This window comes from Ptychodera flava, unplaced genomic scaffold (assembly GCF_041260155.1).
Source record: "Ptychodera flava strain L36383 unplaced genomic scaffold, AS_Pfla_20210202 Scaffold_28__1_contigs__length_4768798_pilon, whole genome shotgun sequence".
Taxonomy (NCBI): domain Eukaryota; kingdom Metazoa; phylum Hemichordata; class Enteropneusta; family Ptychoderidae; genus Ptychodera; species Ptychodera flava.
In genome coordinates this window covers 3,138,767-3,164,419 of record NW_027248350.1, presented here as the reverse complement: position 1 = coordinate 3,164,419, position 25,653 = coordinate 3,138,767, and the positions used below count along the sequence as shown (strand labels likewise).

Below are 25,653 nucleotides of genomic sequence, written 5' to 3'. Positions count from 1 at the left end.
TTATGTTTAACCTATTCACCCCCAATTCCCTGTAAACAGGTCCACAATCACCTTTGATAACAATGGCCTTGGGCCAAACCATGGTGGTGAAAGGGTTAAAGGTCTGTGAAAGCTTTTAAGCCATTTGAAATGTATAGGTTCATATATATGTGGTTGGACCACAAGTTATTCATCAATTATATCATTGCATATTGTATGAGTCTTTCTGTAGGCAAAGCCACTTAAATTTTCTTAAAAAGTTTTATAGAGAAGAGAAAAAGAAACTGTCCTCATTTTGCATAACATATAAAATGAAAGCTGATCAACAGATACAGCCATTGTCTGTCTTAACTCTTGTTTCTGAATTGTTCAATGAAACACTGAATACCAGCATTAACTATTGACAATATCTGCCAATAATCACATACTGCTGATAATTCACTTGACTATTTCAGTGTTCCAGCATTTTACATATTTAAGGCAAATTACATATTTGTCTGAAATTTCTCATGAGATGTTTAGAAACCACTCCAACACACAAATTGCACTTGTACATCGTAACCATCAATGTAGACTGAGAGATCTGTCGCTCAAGCGCTCTCTATGCTCTCGTAAAAGGGGGGCGTACCGTAGACAGCGCCCTCGAGCGATGGATCTTTCATTCTACCGTCAATGTTGTGATTAAAATTATAATAAAAAAAATAATAAAAAAAATAATAGTAAAATAAAATAACAATAATTACATGCCAGAGGATTCAACTACTAGTTGCAAAATAGACAATAACGTGCAAAATGATAAATTTTGTCTGAATTTCTCGTTGAAGTATCTGACTTTGCATGCCTTTATATACCCGGCCCCACAACAAACCACAAAGCTACAATAGAAGGAAACATGAAGTAAAACTGGTGTCCATGATCAAATTCAGTTTTCTGGTATGTTCGCTCTTCTGCATTTTTCAAATGCACCATTGCTTTTCAAATCAGGTAAACTTAGATTTAAAATGTGACACATGTCAAGAAGGCAAGATGACCACTGGAAATTGAATCAAATATGGCGTAATTTCAATCTGGACTCTTTGTCTTGTGTTCTTTGTTTCTCTACTACTGCTAATAAAACTCTCAGACAGAAATTAATTGAACTGTAGGAAATGACAAACTGCCAGAAAGTCTCTCATTTGAAAGATTCTTTTTCTTGTAATTGCACAATAGTATTTCTGTCACAGAAGACACTTCAACCAATATTTGGGTCTACCGTATGTATGGTACGTGGGGTAAATTATGTCCTGCTAGCTTGAGATGTTACCAAGCTCCCTAACACTGGGTCCAAGGTCATGTTCTTCTGAAATCATCCCGTGATCCTGCTGGTTTGTGATGTTATTGGGTGTATCAACACAGGGGCTATGAGACTGAACTTCAACAGCCATATCTCCATCTTGCTGGTTTGTGACATTAATGGGTTTCTCCACACAGTGGCTATGAGACTGCTCTTCAAAGCCCAAATCTCCATCTGGCTTGTTTGTGACATCACTGGGTTCGTTGACCTGTGGGCTAGCCTCATATTCTTTCGAAAGCACGCTTTGGTCCTGCCTGATTATAGTGAGTTTCTCAACACCGGGGCTGAGTGATTGTTCTTCTGAACCCATATCCCCATCTGGTTTGTTTGTGACATCACTGGGTTCGTTGACCTGTGGGCGAGGCTTATATTCTTCTGAAAGCACGCTTTTGTCCTGCCTGATTGCAGCGAGTTTCTCAACACCGGGGCTGTGTGACGGTTCTTCTGAACCCATATCTCCAGCTGGCTGATTTGTGTTATCATTGGATTATTGAGAGGTGAGCTTTGTGTTTCACCTGAAAAGTTAACTCCATCCTTCTGCTGACTTCTAACATAACTGTTTTCTTCTGAGTAACGGTTTGGAGTTTGTTCTGCGGAATCCATACCTTCATCTTGTTGTGCACTATCATCAAAATGGAGAATCAGAGTTTCACCATCTTGCTGCTTCCTGGGTTGTCCCTTTTCCTTTGAGTGGCTCTCCATGTGCGTGACGAGGCTGCCGTGCGCTATGTAACTTCGGCCGCACACCTTGCAGACATACCGCCGCTCATTTGTGTGTACTCGTTTATGCTGGGTCAGAATCCACTGCTCAGAGAAGTGTCTGCCGCACTCATCGCACTGATACGGCTTACCGTCCACGTGAAGTCGCATGTGCCGTTTCAGGCTGGCTTGCACCGTGTAGCTTTTGCCACACTCCGTGCAGACGTACGGCCTTTCGTTTTTGTGCGTCCGTTGGTGCTGAAGTAAGAGCCACTTTTCCCGGAAGAATCTGCCGCAAAAGCTGCACTCGAAGGGTTTGTCGTCGGAGTGGATATGGATGTGCTTCTGAAGGCAACTGCTGCGGGAAAACGTTTTGCCGCACTCTTTGCACGCAAACGGTCTTTCGTTTGAGTGAGTTCTCAAATGGTTCTTGAGAGTGCTCTTTTCATTGAATGTTTTGCCGCATTCTTGGCACGCGTGTGGTCTCTCGTTGGTGTGGGTCAACATATGCGACCTCAAATGATTGGACTGAGAAAATGCTTTCCCGCACCGATTACACAGATACGGCTTTTCCTTTGTGTGCATCCTGGTGTGCTTTGTTAAACTGCCGTTCTCGCGGAACGCTTTGCCGCACACTTTGCACTCGTACGGCTTCTCGCCGGTGTGGATCTTCAGGTGCACCTGAAGGTGGACCCGCAGTTTGAATGCTTTGCCGCACTGATAGCACAGGTACGGTCGGTCACTCCTGTGGGTGCTCATGTGGCTTCGCAGGTAGAAGGGTTCCGTGAACGACTTGCCGCACTCTTCGCAGACGTGTGGCCGGGTGTCAGAGTGAAGTTTCATGTGCCTCTTCAGAGAGTGGTTCTCAGTGAAGGATTTGCCGCACTGCAAACACACAAATGGACGCATATTCAGGTGAATCTTCACATGTCTCCTCAAATTCTCCCGGACACTGAAAGTTTTGCCGCACTCTTCACACGCCAATACACTTCCATCTTGCCGTGTTTTCAGTCGGTCATCCAGATTACCTTGCACGCCATCATATTCTACAGCTCTGTCATCTTGACTGGCGCTTCCATTCATAAAATCAAACAGAAAGGGCCTGGAAGCAGGTATAGTTTCATCATCCCCATCAACATTTTCAATGCATATTTGTCCATTGTGTTCCAAGTATCCCTCACTGTCCTCTGCTGATGGCTGATACTCAACAGATACTTGAGAATTTTGCACAAGTTTCTGAACAATGAATGTTACATCTGTGAGTATAAAAATGATGACAAGGTAGAATTAATTGGAGGTAACAAACAGGTACAACTGCCTTTGTGTGTGTCTGTGTGTATGAATATGGAGGAGGAAAGATAGATGTACAGTGTATACCAGTGTATCTACCATATACTGTATCTCCCAGTATACAGATGTGTGCGTGAGAGAGAGAGAGAGAGAGAGAGAGAGACAGAGACAGAGACAGAGACAGAGGTGGGGAGGTATGTGACAAACACTGGCAGAAATTAATGTATTGAAATCTCGAATTTATTCTGTAGAGTACTGTACATGCGGAGCATATCATTTAAAGATTTATAGGAGTACTGATCAAATTTACATGGGACAACTGTAAATTCCCATACTGTTACTATTTTTTTTCTACAATACAAATGTATTTTCATACTCGTCTTCTTTAAGAATGTTGAAATGATACAAACCTCTAAATTCCCAAACACAATACATTGTACTTATACAATATGCAATCTTACTATTAACAGATGGTCCTACCTGGAATTCAGTTATCAAAATAAGAAAGGATACTATAAAAATACATGTTTTTTTCACATTATCACAGGGTGAACACACGGCATTTCAAAATGACTTAGTGAGTTGAAGGGAAACCCTTTCTTTACAGAAACTGATGAAGCTGAACTGAAAGAGTGCCATGTACATGTACCGGTATTTAGGTATTACTTGTGAGAACTACTGCTAGATCTTTTAGATCCATGAGTTACCTCGGTGTAAGTCAGGACTACAATATGCATCGTAAAATACTGTGTACTTCAACATTTTTCTGGATGGTGGGTAAGAAAATGTGTGTTTGTTTAATATGCACCTCGAAAGTGAAAGACTTAAACTTTTGCTCTAACTTTCCTCAAGGAATCTTTCAATCATTCTCTTTCAAAATCAAGAATAAAAATAGGGGGTCACCGTGCAAATTTTGATTCTAGAGAAACAAATTACCCAAGATTTACCGATATTTGAAATTCAAAATGGCCGCCATCCCTGTGTTAACTCTATGGAGAAAAATAAAAAATTTTGAATTTCGAAAAACTAAGCCGGTGAAAAGTTTTCTTTCACCAAGAGCTTTAAAATGAACCCCCACATGTGGTACATCAGAAGAGAATTGTAAAAGTTTGAGAGTCCGAATGTCTGTCCCCGAGGTGCGTTCTACCTTAAGTACAAAAACAACTTGGAAATATTATCACAAGGTATTTTTGTGTTGCAAGTACTGGAATGTGTTCAATATTCAACATTTTGCTGAGGAACAACAACAAACTTTTCAGGATAGAATTCACGATTGGTTGGCTGTGACAGAGTGTTCGAGCAATATTGATGGAGTCATGACAGTGTCATGACTATATTTTATCACGATCATAAAAATCATGTTGGCAAATTTATGGATGCCTGGTTAAAAAGATATACTGACAGATGTCACTTGCACATGCTTGATAGCAGAACTAAAACAGAGATCAGCTCTGATGTTGTCATTTCTCATATTTTGAATGTTCACTGAAAGGGACAGTAGCAGCCTTTTCATGACTTTCTTTACTACTTTGTTTTTGATGTCAACTACATTTCTTGTTCTACTCCCCAATGCATGGTATGATAGATAGTATTGAGTTTGTTAACTCAGTCTATACATGTGTAGACTGTTATTGTTATTGTTGACAGGTGAATTCCAATGTCTAGTCAAGACCAGCATTCAAATGTAAATAATAACAGTACATTTTTACATGATGCTGTGTTGACAAGCTAATTATTTGGCACTGCAACACCGTCTAGAAAGTCTGACAAGAACTTGTAAGGAAAAAAATTCAGTAAAAGGTACAGCTACTGTTTCATACTTAATAGTGCTAGAGATTCAGATAGTACACTGACAGAGACATTTGCTCTTCATTGGTGTTGCTAAATAATAGTTAAGCAAATGGGACACAGTAACTGCTTTGACTTCTGAAAGGACTAGGCAACCAAAATACAATTAGACCGCCAGCTTTGTTGTACTAGTAGTAAAGGACCTTGTACGATTTACCGGTACTCTGAGTCTGATCTGGTTTCTGCAATGACCAGATGCCAGGGCTCGAAATTAACATTTTATCCTGGTAGTCATTTTGACCACCACATTTTAAATTTGGTGGTCATTTTATGGCAACTGGTAGTCAATATTTTTTTTTTAACTGATTATCAGGCCTTTTGGTGGGAGTCTTTGAACATAGCTGTACCCAAAATGTACATGTCTGTACAGTGGATAAAAAAATAATACCTATTAAACAGGATAAGCAGTGTTCTCCCACCCAAATGTTCATAGCATATTGGCTGAACTTTGAACATTTTTCGAACAATAAATATGCAGAAATGTGGCCTCTGTTGCATTCATGGACAAATAGATGAAGTTCTACTTTTTAAAAGGACATGTAACTTTTCATGATTTTTTCATAAGCTTACAAGCCTCTTAAAAATACTATAAGACTTATGGTATGCACATTAGATATATTGGCATTAAGACAAAACCTACCAAGACAACAGTGCTGTCATTAAACATGTTTGGTTTTGAACATGGAGGAATTTTTACCTCCATAGTTTGAACTACGCCGAGTACGCTTATACAGAACTAGACTTTACACTGAATCGTGCTCAGTCCACAATCAAGTTATATTTCATTTGTTTACATTTGCGGCCCACTGAAACATCTTGCATGCTCGTTGGTCTTCAACAAAAGTTAACTTGGCCGATTGTTACCGCGATATATCGAAGTGATCACAAGTTTACATTCCACAAAACAAGACGAATTTATCATAATAGGCACGTCGAGGTACACGATCCGCGGTGAGTACACTCGAAGGCGAAGAGGGACGAGGGCTGCCAATTGTTTCAGTAGGCACCATTTTACGACAGTCATACATAACTCCTATGCGCTGTGCGCCAAAATGTCGCAATAATTTACGTCTTTCAAAGTTTCATGGTAGAATGAACTCATGATCGTTTCGCGATCTTTTTTTCAGAATTATCGGGTATCTGTCCAACTTTTCAGAGTCAATTTAATTATTTTAAGCTTTCAAAGGACCAAGAGACCTAGCAGTCGCTCAGGCTAAACTGTTTAATCAGAGATTACGCGTTTGTTTCCGCGAGTTGCGACGTGTAATGCCATTCATCATGTCATAGACATTTTCTCCACGTTCGATCTCGATAGCGTAATATTTTTCCTATGAAATCTTGCTGCGGCAGGATAACCGTTTATGTTTTGAACATTAAGAAAGAATATAGCAGCCAAGAAAACGGAGTTGGTTTGAATTTGTAAGAATGAAGGGCTGTACTTTGTACATTTGTTTGTATACGTGTAAATTCCGAACCGTAGTGGTGCTATTGAAGTGTACAGGCCGATGCCGATATACGCTGTCGCTTGACAAGTACATTGCTATTGTAATACTGTATCACATTGTTGCACCTAAATCAATCCATTCCATTGGTTGTCGAGAACGTAATTCATGTTAAATGAACTGAATATTGATAGCATAATTTTATTGCTACACTGTGCCTCGGGCGTCGATCGGAGGAGATGAGAGTCTGTTACATTTTGGATACAACGTGACGTGTGCCTTATTGGTCTCAAAAACTTGGGTCCCAGCCGTGACGCGAGCGGCTAATCGCTCTCGCCGAATTGATTTGCGCGAGCTTAGGCGAGCCATCAGACAAACCGGCAACCGCTGAAATACTACATTCTTTTCATGGTGGTCAAAATGACCACCAGTTACAGAATTTGTGGTCAAGTGTGGAAAAATGGTCGTCATTTGACGCAAGACCACCGCTAATTCGAGCCCTGCAGATGCCAACCCTTTCACCACTATGGTATGGCCCAAACCCATAGTTAACAATGGTGATTGTGGACCTGTTTACAGGGAATTGGGGGTAAACAGGTTAATTGAGTGCGCACTTCCTGAAAAGTGCACAATCTCAGTGTCAGTGTACTGTGTAAATTTCCTGCACTCGTAAATGAACATTCAAAAATGTGAGAAATGACAAGAAATGTAATTTCATCCAGCAATGCGCTGTTCCTTATCTGAACTTTCACTGTGACCTTTGACCTATCAAAGTGGTCTTGTATATCTTACTATACTTACCACTGTCAGACAATGTATCATCTTCATATTGTTGAATTATTTTCTCACAGGAAACTTGAAATAACGTGCCAAAAATGTCGAGCATGCCCACTGTTCTAACTTCTTGAAAAATTTCTTGACAGTCTGAAATTATTTAATAAATTCATTTGATTAATTTTTATAAATGTTTCTGACATTGATGAAGGATGCTTGGTTATCAATAAATTGGAATATAAGGGGAGAGATATTCCAATCTGTTTCCTAAATGTACCAATGTATCCATTAACAAGCATTTTCATATGATAAGAATGATATGAATACATGCAAATGAAATGATATTGTCTAATCATGAATTGAAAATTTTCATTGGCTGAGACCAGAGTACATGAAAATCAATGTTAATTAAATCATGGATGGATAACGGTAATGTTCATCGGCTCACACCTGCAGTTGCTCATATTATGATGTAGAAATTATGTACCACTCTCCAATCAACAATGTGAATTGTTATAGAACACCATGGGGAGGCTGAGATGAAGTGGTTGTCCAAGATAATTTGACATTCATTTCCTTAAATGTTAGCCTGCCAAATTCATACCGGTATGTTAACACCAGGTCAAGTGGTTAAAACGATCAGACATAACATGTCCAATTTGTTGATTTAAGATCTCTCTAATGACAGTTCACACAGCTACATCTTTCAATTCACTCAGTGTTGACATCATTCCTGATGAAGATTCAATGGAAACTGCACACAGGGTTTTTTTTGACAACAATTGAAACTACAGATACTGTAAACGTGATTTTTACGGACATACACATTGTCAGCTGACGTGGCTTGCTCACAGAGAAGTGTCGGCCAGGCACAGGGCCAGTGATGTGCCTACGCTATACTTCCATGCTCGGACTGCAAACAGCACCACCAGAAGAATGGTAGCATGGAGGAAAGGGCGCAGGAATGGGACTTATTATCAGCTATGTGAATGCAGTTGTCTATGGACAAATATGATCTCTGTCAAGGACAGAAATACATATGCAGAACCTCCCCCCTATGTATGGCAACTGCTAGCTGCATCAGTAATTTTGGTTGTCAAACACTCCTACAGTCCTATGCATATATGTGTCCCTCCCTCGTTCTACATACTACAATGCCAAGCAAGGCAGGGTCCAGGCAGCTCACATGCATATTGTACAAGTCAGCTGACTGTCCTCATACCACGGTGCATGCTAGGTACAAGAAATGTGAGAAAAAGGAATGGTTGGTTGAAACACTTCCCCCAAAACGTCATCCAACTGTGTAGCATTGCCTTTTCGAATGTCTCAGAAATCTCGTGCCAATCCTGCATGTATGTTTAAAGGGACAAAGTTGGTCATTTTTCATGAATTTTGTTTGATTTGAGATACTACTTATATTGTTTGACATGTTGAAAGATACTGAATGAATGGGTGACCATGCATATAGTCGACCCTGGTTTTAGGCAAATTAAATGAAACCATCACGAAAATGAATTAATGGTCATGACCATTGATTGATTTTCGCAATGGTTTCATGTATCATGTGTAAAACCGGGGTCAAATATATACATGGTCACTCACCCATTCATTCAGTTTCTTTCAACATGTCAAACAATATAATTAGTATCTCGTATCAAACAAAATTCATGAAATGGCCGACTTTCTCCCTTTAACCCTTTCACCCCCAGTTCCCTGTATACAGGTCCAACTTTACCATAGAAAACAATGGATTTGGGACAAACCATGGTGGTGAAAGGGTTAAACTAGATTGGCATATAATTTGGTCATGTACTAACATGAAACTGATGTCTGACCCTACGGATATGACAAGTTTGTGGAATAGAATGTGCCCTTATGATGAATGAATAAATAAATGCATTAATAAGTAAATTCACATACAGAAAACATAAATAAATGAATAATGAAATAAATAAATACATGAATATCTTCCTCTTAACAAACCATAGACTTTGCTATGCTTATTGTGCTTTCTTGAAACAGTAAAAGCTAGCTGTATCAACCTATGACGTTGTGGGGTAGGTATACTAGTCACTACAGTCTAGCTGTTGTGTTGCTTTCAGGTTGGATGCCAACCAGAGCCATATACCAGTATGGCTTTCCGAATCCTATCTCCATGATGAAACCCCAGACACAAGCGGTGTCAAATCAAAATGTGGTACACACAAAAAAACAGACCTTTTTTATGTTACTATTCGCTGACCACCCTAAGCGCCTGTGGATGAAACCATCAGCTAGATTCTGGTCTACTAATTTTAAATTTCAGCACTTTATATAGCAGCAGTGCTGGAGCTTGAGGTTTTGCCTGGGGCGGACGGCAATGACCCAAATACCCAGGCAAACCTCGAACTTCAGCTATATTATATAGCAATGTACAGTATGGGCCAGCACTAGCAGGTCAGGATTGGCCAGGCAGCGCGGGGCTTACATTACAAGTTATAGCCTGGGCAGCTGCACTGAAGACCCTAGTGAAACAATCTTAGGCGTAAATCTCAATATTTCTACAAACTTACCAAGGTCGCTGATATTTGTGACGTCTGCACGGTTCTGTTCATAATCATATTGATGATGCATGGAATTCTCCGGCAAGCCATATTGGATTGAGTCATACTTCTCGACCGAGATAAAATTACAGTCCGCATCAACTGACAGTTTTATACCCCTATTCGGCAACATATTATAAACAATACCAAATTAACCCTACTTCCCGAAAGTATGATTTGCTGAGGTCCACACGCAGCACCTGCAGTACACCAGGGCGTTAGGAAAAGTACCCGATGCACAAAGCCGAGTGAGATTCAGCTGTGACCTGACCTGTGACCTCATATGACCTCGTCTACATATGACACTGAGGGCGTGCTTCTCGGTCAGCCGACTATGGAGGACCTGGCAGCAGCTAGCAACATAGTTGATTATAAAAGCAGACAAAAAGTTTTTCAATTTACTACTATTGTTTAAATTTTTAATCTCCGCATTAAGTTCAATTTCAAATCTTACTAACTTAACTTTTAAGTTCGCATTAACATAGAGTAAGGTAACACAATCCTAGTCTACATGGTTTTCTTTTGCTAAATTTTTTGCCGTTCATTGTAGACAAACCAAACTGGTTACCTCAAGACGTTTTGACCGGATAAGAGGATCTTCAAACAGCAATTTCAGCGTACTGTAGATAGGCTCATTACACATTCCCAACTATGTTATGTGTTCCGACCGCAAAAAAGAGAGCGTGAAATTGTCCTGACAATCAAGAATGAAACATAAATTGTAAACATCTATACAGATCTTACGGCCTGCAGCTTATCACACAAAATGAAAAGTTGAACAACTGCATTGTGAAGATATTGTCACCATTTAGACCCATATGATCAACCAGCACTGTTTCTACCATTTTTGTAATTCAAACTAACAAGCGCTGAAAAGTGGAATACAAATTCTGAGACACTCTTTGGAAGATCCTTATGACAGCTTGCACTCACACAAATTTCAGCCACATATCTCAAAGTATTGAAACAAACATGGGGGAAACCGATTTTTGAAAGGCTAAGCAAATTACCTGTCACGTGATCGTTATGTAAACGACGGTGGTTATCAAAATGTTTCCCTATATCTAGGCTTTCGGAACAAATATATAATTTACGGGGGTTCTTATTTACCACCAGAGAATTGTTAGCTTAAAAAGGTCAATTTCTTGTCTTGGAACCCGATTGTCTATGCAACATAAGATCACCATGTTAGTGCTATTTTAGGGTATATTTTGGCGAGAGATCATGCATTTTACCTCAGAGATCGGTAGACCATCATCGAAAATCGCGGCATAATCTGGTTATACGGCATTTCCACACCCAATGCCAATGCCACGGTAGTATCTTTCTTTGAAGTCGGTAGCTTTGATAAGGCCGACTATGATTTAGTTTCCCCACACACCATGGCAATTATGAGTCTTCATTAAAATCAGGCATTTCATGGCAAAACTTACAACCGAATCTGTTGGGATAAAAGCCGGGCTGGATTGTCCTCCTTAGTAACCAGATTCTTAGCAAAACTCTGTCGAATGAAAAAAAAAAACGACACAACTAAAGGAAACTCGGCCCAGTCTGCATTATAGAAAGAGTTGGGGGTTTTCTTACGGGCCCTCCTGGACCTTTTTATGACGGAAATTGACCTCCTAGGATTACGTGGATTTGTATGGCTTTTCAATATGGACAAATTCAACGTTTTCTTGAGGCTTGCCAACATTTGAAGTTGCACGTCAGCCACTCAACTTAATTTCAAGGCTAAAACTCGAGCTTTGCTATGCTTGACTTGCAACTCACAATCCGTTTTACTGTACCCGACCCAGGCAAATTCTTTTTATCTTATCTGCTCCATTCCACTGTGAAAGGTGAACCAGAATGATATTCAGTAATGCGCAAATCGCCAGCCGGTGTTTCAAACTCACCAAAACTTGGTTTCATCTTTCCCTAAACGATGCGTGAAACTGCAGTATAATTTTGGCCGTTTTTATTGGAGTTAGAGCAACCAAAAAATAAAAAAATAAAAATTCCCATCGAGACCTATCCCCATATCCTAGAAACACTAGCTATTATATACCTATCAACGAATGGTCTTTTCATTAATTCTTGTATTTAAAAACCGAATTCAATTTTCGATATCACAGAATTAGAGTATTCATTGCAAATCCCTGTGGAATCAACGACTAGGGGAGTAAAGTCCTCCTTTTTTTGAAGTGTGATTATTATGGAAATTTAAATTTTTAACAGGATATGAAAACTTTCGTAAAAGTAGCGATCTTGCCAAAATTGTCATCGAGATCGATATTTCTATGGCGATTCTTCTATGTGACCTTTAACCACAAGTGTTTTTTTTTTTTGTGTGTGTGAAAGACGGAATGTTATCGAAACTGACTATTATTCACCATTGCGTTTGCTATTCAGTATAAGGGACAATACAATCATTTCATAACATTTTCATTACTTATTTGTTCTAGAAAACAACGTATGTTTTCTTCTTCGCATATCTATAGTATATTGAAATACTGAGTATTGCCTATGTAGACATGAATGTGTGACTTTTTTGTTGGCAAATGGATTCTAGGACTAGTCGTAAACAATAAAATTGGGACGTCACGCACGTACAGGTTGCGCTGACACGTTGAACACAGAGGGAATTTTGACGAAGTTTGTTAGGTTAGAACAGATTAGAAAATGACACTTACAAACAGAGGGGAAAGCACAGAAATACATCGAGGCTACCATCAGTATCGCTTTTAAAATCTAGATTTATTGTTCTGACAAATAAGTAACTGAAAAGATGATAAAACATTCGGACCGGCGGTAAGGTTTATCTTTTGAAAACGTTTGGGATGCCCACGAAGGCCATGGCATACGTGCATTTTACTTGTTTGTAATGTTATACCAACCTGCGTGTATGCACTAAAAAACACAAAAACGTTAATTGAATTGGTTATAAACTATAGAGGGCGAGCTATGAATAATCACAGTTTATAATGCATAATTATGAATGAATGTTTCATTCTTAAACAATACTGATTGGTAATTTTGCAGAAAAATGAATATTTGTGCCTTCCCCATGCCTCCTGCACCGCCAGTAACCATTGCAACCTTTCCTTCCATTATCACGCGATCATCGCCCAGTAAAACGTTCATGAAATGTTGAACCAAGGAAAAGCATTAACGGATTCAGAATGGGAAACACCTTTGTAGTGCCCAGACTGGCCAATTAAATATTGGTGTAAAAGGCTAAATTGACCCGGGTAACTTTGTGTAATTGACAGGATAGTATATTAGTTTTCTTGCTAAGGAGCCTATTCAGCGCCCTCTACAGAGCCACAGTGGCTACGTGATTGCCTGCCATTTGCCATGTCTTTTCATATATACAGCTGGTATAGCCTTTTGACAACGTTTTTTCGCTTGCATTACCTAGACTGGCAGTAAATAATGCTTTTTCTTTTTTGTTGTATGTGTCTTATCTGACTAGCTAGTCACTGGAAGAGCCAAAGGTGTTTGAAAGGATTTTTTTAAATCGCTCAAGTAATCGTCCGAAGTCCAGGTCGACTGTTTGCCCCTTAACCTGTTCATTTATTTACTGCTGATGTTTGTACCATTCATCTACTTGAAACTAGGGGTTCGTGTACAGTTTCGAGGGGGTCGTCGTTGACAAAAAAAAAAATAAAGGAAAAATTGATTAGTTACCTAATTAGCCGGTATCTTTATGTAGAAGCATTATTTTCAGAGACGTTTGTTAGGATAAAGGGCTCTCAAAAAGTTAATTTATATTTTAAAAGATTACCGAATTTGCTATCGGCAGTGGGATTTTTTATATCTGCCGGACTTGAGTGAGTGTTCTTAGTTGGTCTAAAAATGAGCCGCCACATGAATAAGTTTACCTGTCGGCAACCTCCCGACCAAACTCGACAAAGAGCCATCCTTAGAATTGGATTGGTGACGCTCAACATGTGCCTAGTTATCAAACTCAGAGGCTACACGCTCATTTAACACAGTTATTAAAATACATATCTATGGTTACTTTGTTATGTCGTAATGTATTTTTACTTCGCTGACACACATGCGCAAATATACACATATGTGCTTGTGTGTGTCTACATATCTATATGTAGGCCTGCGTGTCTATGTCCGAGCTGTATGTGTATGTCTGTCTGTGTCTGTCTGCCTGCCTATCTGTCTGTCTGTGCCGTGCAATACTGTTGAGTTATGTTTAATGACCGCTTGAAAAATCTTTTTCTAAAAACAGCTGTAATCTTTATTCGGTTTTTCTTTTTTACTCAAAATCATTTACACAGTTAAAAACTTTAACATGGATACGATTTACCTCTTAAAATTTACATCTCATTGAATCGTTTTCTTGTTTCCATAGCATAAGATGCACATATTGCTATTTACGTTCAGGAGGGAACTGAGATAGTCTGCGGAGTTACGTCAGAAAAAGTGCTGTTCGAAAACAGGGTTTCATAAACCTAAGCAGTTGATGGAACATCCACTGCCACGGCAATAGAACTGGTATAATCGTAAGAAGGTGAGTATTTTTCGATGCTATTGTTCTTTTATAACTGGTCTCAGATATTCCACAACTCCAGGTTTACCAGTGATGTAGTCAGGTACTATTTCTTTAGACACCCTTGTTGCCAAGCCCTGATCGATGTATTCCTCAATCGTCTGAGGCACTGCATATTTTTCATTTTCATATTCGCTCTGCATCACGCCAATGATGGTGAAACCGTCTGTAATAATAAAAATTTACAAAACATGTAAGTCCACTTGATGACAATGGAGGCTTAAATCGGGGGTAATCATTTTGTGAAAGAAAACTTAACCATAATTTTCATAGAGGAGAGCTTAGAAGAACGACGGTCGCACTTGTAAAGGCAGCGGTTACAATTCAAGAGATCAAAGGGAGACCGTCGCTTTGAAGGACAGAAAATACGACAAACAGTACTTAATTGAGAGAAATAGAAACTAAATGAATGCTGGAATGTCTGATGAACATCAATGGTATCAGCGCCGCAACGCACTCCTCAGCTCCTCTTACATGTAAATCAAGTGGCCGAATATTATAGCCAACTTACCGAATGGGGTCAAGTTAACCATAACTCTTAAATAGACAGCAACATTATCCCTTTAAATTATGTAATGGCGTGCATTTGTGCTGACACGATTTACATTCACCATTGGTCAATTTCCATCATTTCATTGGTATTTTTGTGATAACACACTGGGGAAGGATGAGTAAGACTCGGCGATATTTGGTATAAAGTAATTGTACAGGCCAATTCAGGCAACTTCAGAGGTATTATTGTTTTCAAGTTTTCAAAACGATTGTCCATTATTAGGTATTTAGAATAATTCAGCAAGAAACGTTTGGTTTTGACTATATCAAGTATTCAATAGTTCTTATCGTGTTTATCGTTACCTTTCTTTGTCAGTCGTAGCCATTCCTTCAGATTCTTTATGTCCAGAAACATGCCGCCCCCTACCAGCATAACAACGTCATAGCAACCTGACAAATGCAACAGAAATAGCTTTATTTCTGGGTGACCTTACAAGATGGATCATCGCTGTATGAGAAGCATACATTACGAATTAACACAAGTAGTCCATTCTTACAAATATGACAATGTGTGTTGTTGGTGGTTATCAGCTTGGCTGTCGGACGACCTGATAGGTCGATGGTGATGAATGACCGATTTGATCCACAGTGTTTTCCTTAAAGTAACAGTAGAAGAAAAATCTTTGTTGAAAACTTTCTGAAAAATGAGTGACAATTTCTGGAAAGCTTTTAATCCTTAAAGTTCTTGTCCGCGAGATCCGGTCGTACAGATGGTTCGTCAGATCGACTCTTTCAAAATCACTGTTGTTCATAGTGGATCAAAGACTTCGGACGAGTTACTGAAAATAATGTGGATTTTAACTAAACTATTTTAACACTCTATCAGTGGCACTATATGGAGCCTACCCAGCCACAGATAGCTGAGTTTCCACAGCTTGGCCAGTTAATATGTATATTTAACATGCTTGTCTAGGGAGTAGTACTAGTCACTGTAGTTGACATCAAAAATGTAAACAGTGAAAAAAAAAAATAAAAAAATTGCAGCTTATCGGCCTTAAAGTAAAAGTAGGAGATATATCTTTGTTGAGAACTTGCTGAAAATGAGTGACAATTTCTGGAAAGCTTTTAATCCTTAAAGTTCTCCTTGTCCTCGAGATTCGGTTGTATAGATGACTTGTCATATCGACTCATTTAAAATCACCGTTGCTCATAGCGGATCAAAGACTTTGAACGAGTTGCTGAGAATAATGTGGATTTTCACCAAACTATTTTAACACTCTTTATCAATGGCACTATTGAACCGTCATAAGGTCTTTCAAATAAGTGCAAACATGGGAGCCTCAGCGATCAAATATATGATCTTGAAGATGCCGAGTCTTGTAGTTACCCGGTGTAGAGTTATGTATGATCCGAATTGTGTACACTAAAATAAGACCCCTGGTGGATAAGGGAGTCAATGATCAGACTTACACGACTGGAAACTCATCTGTTTTTCGGGATCAATGATCTCATTGACTATCTTTCGGTAAACATTCTTCGCCATCGCGATTTTGATACACTCGTCTGAGATGTCAATACCATCAATATTGCGATACCCAACCTTGTAGAGCTGAGGAGAAATCGAGAAATTGAACTACATAAGTTTGTTTTGTTAATATGAGAATTTCAGCATCACTCTTTATGATCTCTCTCTCTCTCTCTCTCTCTCTCTCTCTCTCTCTCTCTCTCTCTCTCGTGTGTGTGTGTGTGAGTGATTCAGACTAGCTTTTTCGTGTATGCCATTGGGTGAATAATGCAATAAATACAGTTTTGATGTATAAAAGGTACATGTCTTTTTGAAAACAGAAAATTACAGAGCAGTTAACTGCTCTGTAATTTTGTTTTCAAAAAGACATGTACCTTTTTACATCAAAACTGTACTTGATTTTTTTTCAACAGAACACCTGATGAAGTCCGACTTCTCGGACGAAACGTTGTGCTAAGTGAAATAAAACAGCGACAACCAGAACATAGTAGAGTGTGAATATTCTTCCAACAAGTATTTATCGTACCACACTACTAGCAACACTGGGGACTGTCTGCAAAACAAAGAACCATAACACTACACACACACACACACACACACACACACACACACACACACACACATATATATATATATATATATTATATATATATATATATATACACACACATATATATATATATATATATACCGTATATATATATATATATATATATATATATATATATATATATATATATATATATATATATATATATATATATATATATATAATATACATACATACATACATAATGTGTGTGGATAATTTTGATAATCCTGCTAGTTTTTAGCTTTTTTCCTTTTTGTCTTTGTCATAGTGTGTGTGGTGTCAGTCTGTGCCCGCTTATCATATCCCAATACACCACACCTAAGTCACAAATTTTCTCTCGAACTCCGCAAGTATCTCAATCCGCATTATCACATTTTAGTCATATTCATATTTAGCAGCATGCGCAGTATTATCATTAATAATACGCAGATTCTTTATCGGAGGTGGAAACAGGATTGACAATATTTTTTTCTCAACTTTCTTCACCTCCTCCAGTGACAACAATTTGATGAATCTCGTGTACACTTGTCGACTTCGTAAGAAGTCAGATATAGGAAACAACACAACGTTCTACGTCGTCGATCTTACCTCTTGCCCGACAAGTCCTGTGCAGCAACCTATGTCCAAAATATCGGCGTCTTTGTCGGTCACTATCTTCGCCAGAGCTTCAGCAACTTTCCTCGGCGCATTGTAATTCATCTTTCCGACGTCCTGATAAGAATATATATATTTTGAAAGAAGAGACACTTCAGAAAACAGCAATCAGGGGATTCATTTTAATTTTATCTGCTTTTTAGCATAATTGTTTCTTGTGCAAGTAATAAAATTGGAATACTTTCCTACACATAAAAGTAAAATAAGTCAAAAACAAACAAAACAAAACAAAACAAAACAAAACAAAACAAATCACGAATACAGAAGGCATGACGTTCGTACATCTGTGCGCAGATCCATCATTAGTGGTCGTCTCCTTCATTCTTCAAGAGTACAATGCGAGAAGTCTGTATTGTTCCGCTATAACCGCATCAGTCTAAGAAATCGAGTACACTTGTCGATCCATGGCAAGTACACCCATAGTAGTGATAATGAGCTGTCTAAGCAGGATTCTTGAATGGTACAGCATCGAGTAGCATGATGATATCTAGGGATTCTACTGTTTAAGTGGCTCATCTTTCAGCAGTGTTTCATATGCCTATGGGGCTTAACGCTTTGAGCGATGTATTCTCCCGCCAAAAGTTTAGTGCAAAATTTTACCATTTTTTTATTAATTTTCCTGTATTTTTTTTGATAATTTTGGACCAAATGGACATCACATTTCATTTCCTACAGTTTTTTCACAAACCTTTGGCAAAATTTAAGAAAAATTGACTTGGGTCTATTTTATAAAGGGGAAAAATAGACTTTGGCACTCACAGGGTTAAAGCGGCCCAAAGAGACCTATACCTTTCTGAAGAACGTGCGATGATTTCCTCTTCAGGAGCTGTATTGATGCACTCCCAGTCATAGCCACTGATTTGTGGAATGTCGCAGCACATACAGGTATTACGTTTCTTAATCTCACCTGTTCGTAATTGTTGCTCCAATCATCGTAGAGTTTCTTCAGTTCTTCGGGATCTGATTCTGAAGTGTCCTCGAACTCTTCTTCATCATCGCACGCGATGTGAATCCCTTCTCCCTCTTTGTCTTGACACTCCTGCTGTTTATCACCGTGTGTGTAATCGTTGCCATGTTGCCCTGTTCCCTACTCTGCCATATTGCTTGCTGTCTACCTTTGACTATCTTTGTGGACTGTAAACAAGTAAAGCGTTGGGGAAAACAATGTGAGTTTCGAAAAAATATAACAAATAGGACTGGTCTACAACAACAACAATAGCCAACAGTTACAGCATGCTAGTATTACTACTTCTACTATTATTACATCAACCTAAGTTTTGTTCTCTCCTAGAGCTAGCCATAGCGTCTAACTGTACTGAGTCGGACGTGTCTCTCGATTATCAACGATATATATGAATGTGGCTGTACCTAATATATCTCACGTTGTCGGGACTCGGTCTTTTTGATTTCACGACGTTTTTGAACTCTCTATGATATACGCATTGCTTCCTGATAATTCGCAGTAAGTTTTCCCTTTTATTTTTCTCCCATTTATTTCCAAATCAGTTTTCCGTTTTCTGATATACATTTTCACTGTACAACTGTGTGTATAGCAATTGTGAATATGCGATGTTTTGAAAACTATTGCATAGCTGTTGTTGTTGTTGTTGTTGTTGTTATAAGGCCCACTAGAAATCTTAATCTTATAAATTAATGCCGCACAACCTCAATTATGACTGTCGGGAAAGAGTTCGAAAGAGGATTTAAGGTTAAAATTCAGGTAAAATATTTGCAATATCAAAGATTGAGATCGAATGTGTATTTTAATACAAATAGAAAAGCATTGGAAAGTATACATCATTGATATCTAATATGCTTATGGTTGAAAAATAGGTATTTCAATCTATCACTTTATTGCTTATAACTACACACCACCAGGGAGTAAGGTATGCCTAATGCACAAGTTATAAAGCTCATTCAACTTACAGTGTGCGACAAACACTGAGCTTAAAATCTACTGTTTACCAACCGCTCCAGAATACTTGCCAATTCAAACGTACACATATGTAAATCCCGACATGAGATTGACCCAGTAAGGTCATAGGATCGTCCTGACCTAGATACGTATATCACGACATGTGAGAGAAAATGTGTCCCGCCACTTGACGTCCACGTTGAGTTTGTGATTACATAGTGACATAGACAGAGCATACGATCCCCTAATCAAAATCCGTCGTCGCCTGGCGACCTTCTCATTGCAAGGCTCGACTCTTATTTGCACGTACACTTTGTTCTGAGATGACCTATGTCTGGCTGCGGTGCTGTAGCTCGAAGTTTTGCCTGGGTATTTGGGTCGGACGGCAAAACGAGAAATGCAGTTGAAGGAATTGATTAAGATGTCTCTACTCGCTGTATTTGAGTCTTCACCGACTTTGACATTGTAGGTGCAAGATGGCCTAAGAGATGCAGGACGACTTAAACGGGGAAATTTTCATATAAACAGTGGATGAACGGGAGAGACATACCTCTGTGTAAAGTATACAGAGGCTTAATTGACAAGCTACCTCTCTTGATCAGCAGACCTACTGTGTTCCTGACATGGCGGAGTGCAACCACAAGACACAGTGAAAACTCGAGACAAACGTGTTGCTCTGCACATGTTTGGCATCACTGACTATCTCTTCAACATAATAGAACAGATGACGTGTTCACTCACCTCAATGCAAGGTCGCTTCAACGCATTCACGCTGCTGGGATAGGTCAGGAGATGAATGAATAATGATTCGGTTTACTTCCGGCTGCGAAGCAACGAAGAAAGAGGTCAAAGGTCGCATTGGCATATATTGCCTTGCAATATAATTTAAAAATATCATTTTTTGCATAATTTTAATCAAACATAGCCGTTTATTATTACATATACATGTACCTAATGCTAAAGCGCCGACAAAAGTGGCAACAATATAAGGATGCGCTTTCTCAACAAGGAAAGCTGTTCCTTTAAAGAAGAAAGTAATAAACCCTTTTCCAGACAATTTTAAAGTGTATGTATATGCTTTTGATTATCTATGAGCCAAAATATAGAATGAAAGAAAACAATAACGATAACCTTAAATCCCCTCAAATTTGGGCGATATCCGTGTGAATACGCAGTGAATAACTGCTGAATTTGCACAAGAATACATACAAAATATCGTGCCTGGTGTACCTACTACTGAGTACTGTAAACGTGCGCACGCATGCATGCATTCATGTATGTATGTATGTATGTATGTATGTATGTATGTATGTATGTATGTATGTATGTATGTATGTATGTATGTATGTATGTATGTATGTATGTATGTATGTATGTATGGGTGTATGCATGTATGTATGTACATTTATCTATCTAGCTATCTATCTATCTATCTATCTATCTATCTATCTATCTATCTATCTATCTATCTATCTATATCTATCTATCTATCTATCTATCTATCTACCTGTATGTACATACATGTATCTATCTATCTATCTATCTATCTATCTATCTATCTATCTATCTATCTATCTATCTATCTATCTATCTATCTATCTATCTATCTATCTATCTATCTATCTATCTATCTATCTATCTATCTATCTATCTATCTATCTAAGTGCGATATTTGTTTTGAAATATTCAAGGACCGTTTTTGATATCTTTCTGTAAAACCAGCAATCTTTGCTTACTATTTCTAGACCTACGGCCGATATTTTTCTCATAATAATTTTCAAAATTTATAAACTTTCACATGTAAGTACTTGAGATTAATCACTTAAAATCTACCTTCATTGTTGTCTCATTTCCATAGTATAAATCGCATAGGTTGCTATGTAGGTCACGGGGGAACTGACAAAGTCTGCGGCGTTACGTCGAAAAATATGCCGTTCGAAAGAATAAAACTTAGGTGTTGATGGTACATCCCTGCCAAGACAATACAAATTATATAATCGTTAAAAGGTGAGTATTTTGAGATACTATTGTCCTGTGATAACTGGTCTCATGTAGCACTCCGGGTTTACCAGTGATGAAGTCAGGTACTATTTCTTTAGACACCCTTGTCAATGTTTTCCTCTATCGTATGCCATGAGCCACTGCATATTTTTTATTTTCATATTAACTCTGCATCACACCAATGATGTCAAGATGGTCTGTGATAACCAAGATTTTAAACATGTAAGGGACTGGTCAGTTTCTTCGACAGGGGGGCGGTGGATTCATGGGGGGGGGTTTCACCTGTTTTTGACTTTGGTGATAGGGGGGTCACCATGTTTTTGAAATACCCAATGGGGGGTGGTCAGTGTGTTTTTGAATTTCGACACAGGCTCATCATTGCCTAAAATGCATCGTGTCAGCCACAAATTTCATCATTCAGTTGCATTTTTCGGCGCGCCCTTCGGGCGCATAACTTTAACAATCAGACATATTTTTCAGCACGCCCAACTTTAACATATCAGGCATACATATATCAGAGATATCTGTATGTTCAATATTTTTCAGCGTGCTCTTCGAGCGCATTACTTTAATATACAAGACATATATATCAGAGATATCAGGATGTTTCATATTTTTCTCCGCACCCTTCGGGCGCCATACTTTGATAAATCAGAGATATATGCCAGAGATATCTTGATGTTTGCTAAGTGAAAGTGTACCGTTATGAAATCTGCCTTTCATATGAAAAGCATGACAAATTCCTGATACTTTTCTGTTCTTTCTATGAGAGTTCAGTATGAGAAAGCAACATGCACAAATATTTCACAATATATATTTGATACAGTGACTTATTTTAGAGATAGAAAAATGACAAGATATCTTTCGTTCTCATTGATGCAACCGTTTTCCTTTGTGTCTCAGGTTTTCTGTAGAATGATGCTTTTTTATGACCAAAATAACAGTTAAAAAGGCAGTTTTTGTCATTATTAGCTGTGCTTTTATGGTTTCAATCTTACAAAAAAAGGTCATCTCAGACACTGCAAACATCAGATTTGGCTAAAATGCCTCTCTATGGCTCCTCAGGAGATTTAATTGGATGGCTCGCAAGTCTTAACACCCATCAAAATTTTTGATTTACTGCTTTTTCCTCTTCGATATCAATGATTGACATCCATTTCTGCACAACAGTTCAGGACATCGGTTAAGCATCTATTAGAAAGTGTGAAATACATTCACAGCTCATTCAAAATGTACTGTATTCAAACTTTAAGATTGACACTTTGAAATCTTACAACTGAAATGTCAACCATAAAATGGAGACGGGAAGTGCCATGATTGTTCGTAAGTGAATTTGGAGCATTTTTGGAGGATCTCATTTCCATACCTGTCAACAAGTGTTTGAATAGGAGCAGAGCTCCCTTCAAATTCTGTCCAGGCCCTCAGTAAGGGGCAATTTTAAATTCATCGTCCATCCCACTGGCTTTAATTTTATAAGTTAAGGCTCATTTAGGTCTGCACGTAAATGAAGACGTCAATAGTGTGTACTGTTCTACGGGTATCTTCGAAACTTGGACATTGCAAAACCGACCTATTTGGGGCCCAACCGAGCGAAATGGGAGAGCGAAATGGGACCACAGGCACAAACTGTACAAGCCCTACAAGCAAACACCCCCATGGAAAATAATGGTACTTCCCAAATTGCACCAGCTTCTCCTCGTTGATTACAATCTCAAAATGTAGGTTGTGTCAGTATGTATAGAAATCCTATGACCCTGTAAAGTCACGGGATTGCCCCGACCCAGATACGTATAATGGTACAACGCCGCGGTGTATACAGTGCACGTAAAGATCGCGATACCAACAGATGGCATACTGAAGTGGATTATAGTTAGCAAAATCCGTCACCACGCTGTACTGCATCCTTCAGGGCACACATAGCCTTTGCTCTTATAGAAGTCGTACAATCGTATGTTTTGTTATATTTTAAAGTTGGAGTGTGTTGAGAGTTCTCGACTGACCTATATTCACATTCTTGCCGAATTTGACATTCAGGTAGCTCGATAGAATGCACGATCAGGACAGCTCAAATAGGAAAGTGTTCATGTGAATTAGGTTGATGAGAAAGACATACCCCCTCTAAGGAAACGCCCTGAGGTATTGGCCCAGAAAAACGGAGCCGTAATAAACTATCTTGAGCTCGACAATGCGCCCTCTATGTTATCACTCATACTTGATTCGCCCGAAAAAAGTTAATTGTATTATGCAAAAAAATATTCAGAGCTGCCTCAAAATATCAAATAGCCATAGCCTTTTTATGTTGTTAAACACTGCGAGTTTTAAACTTCTTTAATTCTACATTGGCATAAAACTGACAAACTGACGCGGTAAAAGATATGAACCTTGAAAAGATCCCTCGAAAAGGGAGGCACCATGGGGCAGTTGTTCCGGTACAGGTCTTACTATCAGATGATGGTGAATTTTAGACCCTGTGGGTCCAGAGTAAGAGACTCACTGTCGGAGGAATGGTAAAACTTCAACACGGTGGTGTACTCTTGAAGGCATCAATATTTCCACTGTGCAAAATAAGTGATAAATATGCTTCGTAAGGGAGGTGGGTAGTATTAAGTGGCCATTGCGCTGAGTTGAGAACGACTCTGAGTCACGCCCACCACAGTGACTAAAACCTGGAACAGAATCAAGACAATAGCTGACCCGTCTTACAGTAGCTCCTGTAACTCTACGTGTAAACGGCTATGGTTAAATACATGAAGCCTTGAGGAGAATACAGTGACGATATGTGTAACTTCAAGGTGAAACATATGAAAACAATTCAATTTAACTCTTACAAGTTGTAAGTTTGCAGAATCAAGATATAGCTTGATGTATATTATATACTGCATTAGCGATTGTCGCACTGTCTGATACTGTGGCGTTCTTTAATAACGTTTTCAAACGAAGCTGATTAAACGTTCAAATACTTTAATACAGATTGAAATGGTATTCCACATACCCGCCAATTCCTAACATAGCTTACAGTGCATGTATACCAACGTTAGTGAGTCCACGAACCACACCAAACCGATAAGACACTGCACTGGTAGTCACGATGACACAAAAGACAAATCAGTTGCTAAGACACAGTTTTGTTCAACAACAAATAGTCTTGGTGGAACGTTTATAATGATTACAGTTACATTAAATAGCGGACGTACAAATATGCCCATCGGCGATCACACAGACAAGTACCGCAATACATGAACGAATATGTATTCGATTGTGTACACTGAAGTATTGAAATTTAATGTTCTTATCAACGCTGCATGGTCAATATGGCAGAGGACGAGAGAATGTGACCTGTGTTTATGAAGTGTCAGAGAAGTGATTTTTTGCCGAAAATGATATCACGATTACGTGAGTTGAAAGAGTGGTAAAGAGAAACAGGTGAAATGAGATTGCGTACCTTATCTATTGTCGAGTTTTGTTCATAATAGCAACCTGATTAATTAACGATTTAAACATTTAATAAAAAGTCAGAAGTTTTCCCTACACTACTGTTCCCACCTACAGATCCGCCCAAGAAAAAGTTTGGAAGAAGATGCCTCGGTCAAACAATAAAGAAGAAAATACTAAGGCTCATTATATTGCTGGTGACTGCGAAAACTGTACCAATTCATTACCACATCACAGACAGCCTTAAAACGGGTCTACAGTTTTTTTTTCGGTGATCGCCTGTGACATTACATAGCACCTTCAAATATCACTAACAGCTAAACACATTTTATTATGTCAGTCGGCATTGCGCTCAAAAGAATTCCATGTACGGTTGACTAGAGCGCAAGCTAAGTAAGAATGTTTATGTCAATTTCAAAAAGTTAAGACACCTGTATCTATACGGTCCATAAAGTGCTGTGGTGAGTAAACGAGAAAGCTTAAGTATCGACCTTACAAGTATGTCAGTCGGCATTACGTTCAAAACAATTCCATGTACGGTCGACT

The 25,653-nt window shown here is 38.7% G+C and overlaps 2 protein-coding genes across 2 annotated transcripts; both read right to left on the bottom strand.

The window, feature by feature from the left end:
- Positions 1–1,421: 1,421 nt before the first annotated feature.
- Positions 1,422–10,213, bottom strand: LOC139127084 (zinc finger protein ZFP2-like). The gene is made up of 3 exons (XM_070693006.1): positions 9,918–10,213; positions 7,393–7,515; positions 1,422–3,267 (listed from the first exon to the last, which is right to left on the bottom strand). The coding sequence occupies exons 1-3, from the start codon at positions 10,078–10,080 to the stop codon at positions 1,571–1,573; spliced, it is 1,983 nt and encodes a 660-aa protein (XP_070549107.1). The 5' UTR covers positions 10,081–10,213; the 3' UTR covers positions 1,422–1,570.
- Positions 10,214–14,160: 3,947 nt separating this feature from the next.
- LOC139126992 (uncharacterized) lies at positions 14,161–20,387 on the bottom strand. Its single transcript, XM_070692910.1, has 6 exons — positions 20,264–20,387; positions 18,667–18,893; positions 17,694–17,816; positions 16,459–16,597; positions 15,352–15,438; positions 14,161–14,662 (listed from the first exon to the last, which is right to left on the bottom strand). The coding sequence occupies exons 3-6, from the start codon at positions 17,802–17,804 to the stop codon at positions 14,475–14,477; spliced, it is 525 nt and encodes a 174-aa protein (XP_070549011.1). The 5' UTR covers positions 17,805–17,816; positions 18,667–18,893; positions 20,264–20,387; the 3' UTR covers positions 14,161–14,474.
- Positions 20,388–25,653: the final 5,266 nt, after the last annotated feature.

Excerpts from the sequence above, each read along its gene's own strand:
- LOC139127084 (XM_070693006.1), bottom strand. The coding sequence starts at position 10,080 with ATGTTGCCGAATAGGGGTATAAAACTGTCAGTTGATGCGGACTGTAAT. Across the intron at positions 7,516-9,917 it reads CACAAATATCAGCGACCTTG|ACTGTCAAGAAATTTTTCAA; the intron begins GTAAGTTTGTAG and ends AAATAATTTCAG. Across the intron at positions 3,268-7,392 it reads TGATACATTGTCTGACAGTG|ATGTAACATTCATTGTTCAG; the intron begins GTAAGTATAGTA and ends TTATACTCACAG.
- LOC139126992 (XM_070692910.1), bottom strand. The coding sequence starts at position 17,804 with ATGAATTACAATGCGCCGAGGAAAGTTGCTGAAGCTCTGGCGAAGATA. Across the intron at positions 15,439-16,458 it reads ACAGATGAGTTTCCAGTCGT|GTTGCTATGACGTTGTTATG; the intron begins GTAAGTCTGATC and ends TGCATTTGTCAG. Across the intron at positions 14,663-15,351 it reads GCTACGACTGACAAAGAAAG|ACGGTTTCACCATCATTGGC; the intron begins GTAACGATAAAC and ends TTATTATTACAG.